Source organism: Paroedura picta, chromosome 16 (genome assembly GCF_049243985.1).
Source record: "Paroedura picta isolate Pp20150507F chromosome 16, Ppicta_v3.0, whole genome shotgun sequence".
In the NCBI taxonomy this organism is placed as follows: Eukaryota; Metazoa; Chordata; class Lepidosauria; order Squamata; family Gekkonidae; genus Paroedura; species Paroedura picta.
Window position 1 is genome coordinate 6,026,101 of NC_135384.1, and position 9,202 is coordinate 6,035,302.

The window sequence follows — 9,202 nt, forward strand, 5'->3', positions numbered from 1 at the left end:
GGGACTCCTACTGGTAGAGAAAGGCGGCATATAAGAATAAAACTTCTTCTTCAGTTAAATGCAGGGCTCTTTCAGCCTCCGCTGCCTCACAGAGTATCTGTTGTGGGGAGATTAAAGGGAAGGTCATTGTAAGCCACTTTACTCCAACTGGTAGAGAAAAGCGGCATATAAGAACAATCTCTACCTTCTTCAGTACTATCAGGGCTCTCTCAGACTACCCTCCCTCACAGAGTATCTGTTGTGGGGAGAGGAAAGGGAAGGCGATTGTAAGCCGCTTTGAGACTCCTACTGGTAGAGAAAAGCGGCATATAAGAACTTAGATTTCCCCTTCAGTAATAACAGGTCTCTCTCAGCCTCACCTCCCTCACAGGACTTATGTTGTGGGGAGATTGAAGGGAAGGAATACGTAAGCTGCTTTGAAATTACTTCGGGTAGAGAAAAGTGGCATATAAGAACAACTCTACTTCTCTTCTTCTTACCATATTGTAATGGGTGGACGTGTCAGTACTGTTACTTAATGGGTCTCAGATGGACATGGGAGGGGGTATGGGCTGCCTTACCATATGCTCATGGGAGGGGGGGTCTCGGTATTGGTACCTAATGGGGCTCAGGTGGACATGCGAAGGGGTCTGGGTTGGGTCACCATGTACTCATGGTAGGGGGGATCTCGGTATTGGTACTTAATTGTGCTCAGGTGGATATGGGAGGGGGTCTGGGTAGCGTTACCATATTTTCATGGGAGGGGGGCTTGGGTTTGGTACTTAATGGGGCTCAGGTGGACATAAAAGTGGATCTGGGTGGCTTTACAGTATGCTTATGGGAGGGGGAGTCTTGATTTTGATAGTTAATGGGGCTCAGGGGTCTTGAAAGGGGGTCACGGTGGCATTACCATATGCTCATGAGAGGGGGGTTTCGGTACTGGTACTTAATGGGGCTCCGGTGGACATGAAAGGGGGTCTGGGTGGATTTAACATATGCTCATGGGAGGGGGAGTCTTGGTTTTGGTACTTAATGGGGCTCAAGTGGACTGGGAGGGGGTCTGGGTGACGTTTTCATATGCTCATGGTAGGGGTGGGAGTCTTGGTTTTGGTACTAAATGGGGCTCATGCACATGGTTGCTGTTACCAATTGGGTTTATATACATATGCAGTGTCTAGGTGCTGGTACCAAATCGGTTCATATCCTCATTGTTACTGTCACAAATTGGTTCATGTGCACAAAAGAAAGGTCTGTTTACTGGGGCCAAATTGTTTCATATCCACAGGGTTACTGGCACCAAATTGGTTTTATACGCTCATGGCTACTGTCACAAATTGGTTCTCGTGCACACAGGAAAGGTCTGGTTACAGGTGTCAGATTGGTTCAGATGCACAGGGTTACTGGCACCAAATTGGTTTATGTACACATGCAAAGTGTCTGGCAGCTCGCACCAATTGGATTCGGGTGCACATTGGGTGCTGGTACCAGTTAGGTTTATATGCATAAGTAAAGGGTCTGTGAACTGCCCCCAAAGGGGTTCAGATGCACCTACGATGGGTCCGGCTGCTGGTAATAAAAAGAGCTCAAATCGCAGGAGAGCAGAGTCCTAGGGCAGGGGAGGCCAAAGGACCCCTAAGAGTCTCTGTGGAAGAAGCATCACAATCTCCCAGGGTCTGGAAAATGGGCTTGCGAGGTCCATGGGATTCTAGCACAGTAGGGTTCCTGGATTGTTCCAGAAGAGGGGGAATGGGGACCCAACTGCGGGATCTTGAAGGGGAACAACTTCCAACCATCAGGAGTATTTCTGGAGTGCTGGTGGCTCCCTGTCTCTGCCAAGGTTGCTAGCAAAAAGAGCTGAAATCACTAAAGGGGGGGGGAGACCTGGGGGTGGGCAGTAGGACGGCAGAGGAGAAGAACAGGGAGTCACCTAAAGAAGGAGCAGAGCCTTTGAGAAGCGGTGTGTGGGAGACCCCAGTTACCAGTGAGAATCCAAGTTCCAGGTGGCTTGGAGAGCTTCGCAAGAGCGGCTGCAGTACAGAAAGAACTGAACGTAACAGAAGAAAAAGAAGAAACCGACCAAACTGGCTGCTTATAGCTGAACTTTTATTCTGTTTTATAAATGTGCCAGAACACAATCTGGTATAATCTCGTTTTTGAAAACAAAAGTCTTCTTCAAGGGCTAATAATAAAGCATAACGTTACAAGTATTAGTGCATATGTCTTATTCCTTGTTATGACAAATCAAATTGGTACAATAAAATAATTACCTTTTAAATTTGAAGCCGTCTATGAACATTATTTTATATTTTCTCATAGCTTCCTGCCACCTATATAACTAAAGACAATAAACCCCGTAAGCATCTCTACAGCGATTCCCAATTTCTATCACCAGGGAAAATGTAAGTTCCCAATAATGCTGAAAGCCCGGGGAGGAGAGGGAAAGCAGGGCTGAGGGGGAGGAAGAATGGCAGGTGATCCCCCCCCTTGCTAAGACCAGCTTATGGGCTCTGGGGCTCTTGGGCAGGCAGGAAGACTGAAGCCCTATAGGGCAGAAGGCCAGTGGGGGAGAGGGGGCAGGTGGGTAGAGAAGTCCCTTTTCGGCTCCTCTGAGGAAGGTGCAGAGGATTTCTTTCAAGGAGAGGAGAGCTGGCATCCCCTGCCCTCCCACCCAACACAAAATGCGAATGGGGGAGGGGGGAGATCGAAGGGAGTAGACCGGGCCCCAGGGGGAGGGAGAGTGTGGGGGACCCTCGCCTGCACCCAATTCCCTGGGTCTGCAAGGAAGGGCCACAAGAGACAAACACTGGCACATCCCTTCCTGCCCACCCGCTCACAATACACAACATTAGCATTTCTGTCAGATGTCTCTCGCCCCTCTCAGCTCTCTGCATTGGGACAACAGCTCACAAGGAGGAGGGTGATTTCCTGTGTTTGCCTGTTATCAGAGATTTTAGTTTTCGTTTCATCAAAGGACTGCATGTTTTATTTTAGCATCACAAGGGAAAGACGGACTCGGCATGTCCTTGTTCCCAAATTATCACTGGTTTATAAAACTTACCGGTATTTCCCTGGTGACTGAAAATATATTTGCACAGGGGAGGGAAAATATATTTGCACCGTTCTCCTCTTCCAGAGGAAAAAATTAAGAGAAGGGGGAAAAAAAACATGGTGGAGAAGCCGGGGCATCGTACATGCAAAGCACGCGCCTTACCACTGAGCTACATCCCTGCCTGTTTCCTGAGTCCCCATTCCGTGTTGTTGCCTACACCAGTGGCCCCCAACCTTTTTATCACCAGGGACCAGTCAACATTTGACAATTTTACTGAGGCCCGGGGGGGGGTAGTCTTTTGCCAAGGGATGTTGCTGCCGCCTGAGCCCCTGCTCCACTTGTTTTCCCACCGGAGCCCCTGTCTTCTCACCGCCCGCTGGGGGGCACTGCCAGCAGCAGCTGTGCAGTGCCCCGCCAAGGGGGAGCCCCAGTATGGCAGCCGCTGGAGAGGACCAAAGGTGAGCCGGCGGCAGAGTGGCAGGGCAGCCCCAAGGCAGCAGCCAGGGAGGAGGACGAGGAGGAGCTGCGGCCCGGTACCGTCTGATCCACGGACTGGTCCCGGTTCCCGACCCGGGGGTTGGGGACCACTGGCCTACACCAACCGGCCAAACACAGAGGCGACTGTAAAGCCGCGTTTAGCCGTTGTGTTTAAGCCTTTAAAAAGGGATACTGCAGAGCAAAAGATCTACCTTATTCCCAGAAACCAGCAGCACGGCAAACACTCCTACCTTGTTCCTTTGAAGACTATGTGCACATTTCAGCTAGTCTAGAATATACATTAGAAACAGGTCCCCAATTCTGTGAAGCGGCTTTGTTCAGTAGAAAAATTAGATTCACGTCCCCTGGAGACCAAGGTGTGCAAAGTTTCTGGTCAAAGTTCCTTTTAAAATGGAAATACTTTTGCAAACTACCAGAGACAGGAAAGAAACTGCTCTTTTAAAGAGGCGTGGGTGGCCCTGAAAAGGGCCTTTCTTGTTTGCTGGCAGGAGCGGAATTTGCGAGCCCTCTCAGCCGCCAAAGCCATAGAGCGGGGGTAGTCAAACTGTGGCCCTCCAGATGTCCATGGACTAGAATTCCCATGAGCAAATGCTGGCAGGGGCTCATGGGAACTGTAGTCCATGGACATCTGGAGGGCCGCAGTTTGACTACCCCTGCCGTAGAGGGTGCGGCCCTGGCGCTTGAGCGCGTAGACCACGTCCATGGTGGTGACCGTCTTCCCTTTGACCAGCTCAGAGGAAGGCTTACATAAAAATCTGTAAATTTTTTTCAGACCAACAACTGCCATTTCATTGTTATCTGAGGAGGTGTGCCTGCACACGAAAATTTATACCATGAATGAAGGTCTTAAAGGTGCCCCACGCTCAAACTTAGTTAAAACCTGTGTTCAGGAATAACTTTTGTATAAGTGGCAAGTCCCAAGTGTCTGAAATACTCCCATATACTAATTTCTTTACTTCGCCACTTTCATTTCTCCATGTTTTATGGATTCTTTAGATTTTATATCAATTTATGGTTCTATAAGGCTGTTAATTCTAATGCTTTAATCGGGTTGTTAGCCACCCCGAGATCCTGAGTGAGAGACAGGATATAAAATAAATTATTAATATTGAGTGGGTTTGATTCCCCACTCCTCCATATGCAGCCAGCTGGGTAACATTGGACCAGTCACAGATCTCACCCCACCCACCTCACCGAGCATTATTAATAAGAAATAAGCCTGCAGACACCACCCTATCAAGCCTTGCGTTGAGGGATTGCAACACAAATTAATATTTACTTTCCCAAAAATGCAAGTAATCTTTTTATTGAGAACTCACAACCATGGATCTTTCTGCTAAAATGTCCAGTATACCAGCATGCTCTTGTTAAAAGAAAGAAAAGAAAGAAAAATCCATGTAATATGATGTCATCTGTAAACCACCCAGAGGCATATGGAAGGGCAGTATACAAATATAAAATAAATAACTAAATAAGGTAGGCCTTTCTTTGTCGTTTTGTTTCTGGCTCGTCCTTAGCCCAAGCATTCCGGCCTCTTTCGGGGAGCGAGTGGGTGGCTCTGAAAAGAGCCTTTGGGTCTCAAATGGGTCTTTGGTCTCCAGCGGCCTTATTTGGAGCTGGTGTACTTGGTGACGGCCTTGGTGCCCTCGGAGACGGCGTGTTTGGCCAGCTCGCCGGGCAGGAGGAGGCGCACGGCGGTCTGGATCTCGCTGGAGGTGATGGTGGAGCGTTGTAGTGCGCCAGGCGGGAGGCCTCGCCGGCGATGCGCTCAAAGATGTCGTTCACGAAGGAGTTCATGATGCTCATGGCCTTGGAGGAGATGCCCGTGTCCGGGTGCACCTGCTTCAGCACCTTGTACACGTAGATCGAGTAGCCCTGGAGGAGATGCCCATTTCAATTAATTAATTTTTTTTAAAAGCACAAAAGGCTATCTTCAGATAGAATTCACCACTGCGGGAAGTGGCGGGGGGCTCAAGGATAGACGGCTTCAAGAAAGGACGGGAGAAGCATCTGGAGAAGAGGCCTGACTGTGGGTCTTAGCCACAAGGTCTAGGGGGAACGCTCTGCCTGGGGCAGGGATGCTCCGTCTTCTTGGTGCTTGGGGGGCCACAGTGGGAAGGCTTCAGGAGTTCTGGCCCTGCTGGTGGACCTCCTGGTGGCCCCTGGGCTTTGGCCACCCTGTGACACAGACTGTGGGACTGGACAGACCACTGGCCCAGCTCAAACTGGCTTCTCTGACTCTTTTCTGGCCTTCCTTCCCCTCCCTAGATTCCAGGGACCCTCACCTCACACTTGTCGCATCCGATTTGGAAGCTGTGGTCCAAGGCAACGATCTGCACCGTCTCCTCTTGGCCCGGCTCCGGCATGATGGAGTTTCCACACACTGAGCACCAGGGAGCAAATTTCCTGGGGAAAGAGAGAAAGAAGAAGGAATCAGCAGCAGCGTCTCCTGCCAAGCCGAAAGGCAGCTTCCGCCACTGAGAAAAGGGCAGCTTCTGCCATTGCAGAACGGCTCCAAGGGGAGGAGCAGGCAGCATCCCCTGGGCCGCCAGCCAGCCAGCCAGGTTGCCCCCAATGGAGTCAAGCCCTCTTTGCGCCCCCTCTGCTCTCCCGCCCCTGAGGCCGCCCTGGCAGCAAGTGGTGCGAGGGGGCGGAAGGCCAGTTGCAGATGGAAATCTTCAATGCAGTGGATCAGGCTGGTCAACCGTGAAGGGAACGCCGTCCAAGCAACAGTGGCAGACGACGCAGGTGAAGCACTAAGGGTGGTAGGCCTTGCCCATCATGCGCAGGATCCAGTCCATGATGGGCTTGGAGCACACAGAACATTTCTCCAGGGTCAACTGGCAGGGCGAGAGGAAGCAGACATCCCACCTACCCCCCTTGGGAAGAGGCCACTGGGTCCAATTGGCCAACCGACTTTGCCTGGAGTTTGTGGCATGGCTTACTTGCTCGAGCTCAACATCTGCACGCTGCAGAACCCAAACTGCAGGATTTGAGGTGTGCACCCAGGATGGGTGGGGGTGGGGGGGGGGAAGGGCTGTGCCTCTGGCCTGTCATTCCACCCCAGGGGTCACAGCAGCAGGACAAAATACATACCGTTTGCTTGGATGCTCTTTTGACAGCTCCCAGTCCTGCAAATTGAGCACTCTCCCCCTCTGGCAGGGAAGCCAAATCGCGGTCCAGTCAGGCCACTCACCATGCAGCAGGATTCGCAGAGGGTCCCTTGGGGCGCAGGTGGGCCTGCCCTGCCCACCCCACCCCACCCCACCCCACCCCCTCCAGTGCGCACCCCAGAGCCCCGCGGGCAGCCCCCGGAGGCCGCGGACACCACTAGGCCGGCCAGCGCCGCGACCGCGAGTGACCCCGCCAGTGAACTCTGAGTGACCCCGCCGCCCTCCATCACACAAACCTGCGCCGGCCGCGCGCGCTCTCCCCAGGCGCGTGCGAGACCCCCTCGGAGGGCCCTCAGCCCCCCGGTGATTGGCTCAACTCAGGTTCTGTCTCTGGGCAGAGAGCCTGCCCTGTCCCAGGGACCCTTGGTGGGGAACCAATCAGCTTCGGGGCCTGAGGCGCCCCATTTTCTGGTTGGCTGGCGGGGCCCGGGCGGGAGGATGAAACGTGCCGCCTCAGGCGGGAACCTGAAAAGCCACCTGGACCTGCCCTGAGGGGAGAAGAAGAACGAAGACCAAGAAGCCCCAAGACGAAGCCCCCCGAGGAGGAAGGCGAAGAAGCCCCAAGACCAAGAAGCCCCAAGAAGACCAAGAAGCCCCAAGACGAAGACCCTTGAGGAGGAAGGCGAAGAAGCCCCAAGACCAAGAAGCCCCCAGAAGCGCCCGTTCCCTGTTCCCCGAGCGGCGCGGCCGAGGACCCTGCGGAGGGAAGGCGGCGGCGGCGGCGGCGGCGGGACTCCTCTGAAGCGCCCTTTGCGCGGCCCGTTCCCAGCGAGAGCCTGGAGAGGAGCGAGCGCAGCTTGGCCAACGCGGTTCCTCTTCTTCTTCTTCGGGGGCAGCGGCTGACGGGGCGTCTCTGGCCGGAGGAGACCACGAGCGGCGCCGGGCAAACTGGCCGCCCTCAGGCTCCTCGGCAGAGACGGGTAAGAAGCCCCCACTGACCAGAGAAAATAAAGCTATGGGCGCTGGGGACGGGTTGCCTCTGTGGCAAAACAAAAAGAGCTGAAATCACAAGGGGGGAGGGACGTTGGGAGAGGTTTGGTGACTGGTGCCAAAATGTTTCATATGCACAGGGTTACAGGTGCCAGAATGTTTCATATGCACAGAGTTACTGGTACCAAATGGGTTTTATATGCTCATGGTGACTGGTGCCTATTGGTTCAAACCCACCTGGGAAAGGTCTGGGTACAGGTGCCAAAATGTTTCACATGCACAGGGTTAATGGTGCCAAAATGGTTTTATATGCTCATTTTTACTGGTGCCTATTGCCTTAAACCCACATGGGAAAGGTCTGGTTACAGGTGCAAAAAGGTTTCATATGCACAGGGTTAATGGTGCCAAATTGGTTTTATATGTTCATTGTTACTGGTGCCTATTGCTTCAAACCCACATGGGAAAGGTCTGGTTACAGGTACCAAAATTCTTCATATGCTAATGCTTACAGGTGGCAAAATGGTTTTCTATGCTGATTTTTACTGGTACCTATTGGTTCAAACCCACATGGGAAAGGTCTGGTTACAGGTGCAAAAAGGTTTCATATGCACAGGGTTACTGGTACCAAATTGATTTTCTATGCTGATTTTTACTGGTGCCTATTGGTTCAAACCCACATGGGAAAGGTCTGGTTACAGGTACCAAAATTCTTCATATGCTCATGGTTACAGGTGGCAAAATGTTTTTCTATGCTCATTTTTACTGGTGCCTGTTGGTTCAAACCCACATGGGAAAGGTCTGGTTACAGGTGCAAAAAGGTTTCATATGCACAGGGTTACTGGTACCAAATTGATTTTCTATGCTGATTTTTACTGGTGCCTATTGGTTCAAACCCACATGGGAAAGGTCTGGTTACAGGTACCAAAATTCTTCATATGCTCATGGTTACAGGTGGCAAAATGTTTTTCTATGCTCATTTTTACTGGTGCCTGTTGGTTCAAACCCACATGGGAAAGGTCTGGTTACAGGTGCAAAAAGGTTTCATATGCACAGGGTTACTGGTACCAAATAGATTTTCTATGCTGATTTTTACTGGTGCCTATTGGTTCAAACCCACATGGGAAAGGTCTGGTTACAGGTACCAAAATTCTTCATATGCTCATGGTTACAGGTGGCAAAATGTTTTTCTATGCTCATTTTTACTGGTGCCTGTTGGTTCAAACCCACATGGGAAAGGTCTGGTTATAGGTGCAAAAAGGTTTCATATGCACAGGGTTAATGGTGCCAAATTGGTTTTATATGCTCATCGTTACTGGTGCCTACTGCTTTAAACTCATATGGGAAAGGTCTGGTTACAGGTTCCAAAATTCTTCATATGCTCATGGTTACAGGTGGCAAAATGGTTTTCTATGCTCATTTTTACTGATGCGTATTGGTTCAAACCCACATGGGAAAGGTCTGGCTACAGGTGCAAAAAGGTTTCATATGCACAGGGTTACTGGTACCAAATTGATTTTCTATGCTGATTTTTCCTGGTGCCTATTGGTTCAAACCCACATGGGAAAGGTCTGGT

The 9,202-nt window shown here is 51.3% G+C and overlaps 1 protein-coding gene across 1 annotated transcript; it reads right to left on the reverse strand.

The window, feature by feature from the left end:
• Nucleotides 1–4,875: 4,875 nt before the first annotated feature.
• Nucleotides 4,876–6,055, reverse strand: LOC143826131 (histone H2B-like). Its single transcript, XM_077314784.1, is given in 3 exon segments — nucleotides 4,876–5,254; nucleotides 5,257–5,401; nucleotides 5,812–6,055. Coding segments are annotated over 3 exon segments (348 nt in total). The 5' UTR covers nucleotides 5,893–6,055; the 3' UTR covers nucleotides 4,876–5,132.
• Between the last annotated feature and the right edge of the window lie 3,147 nt (nucleotides 6,056–9,202).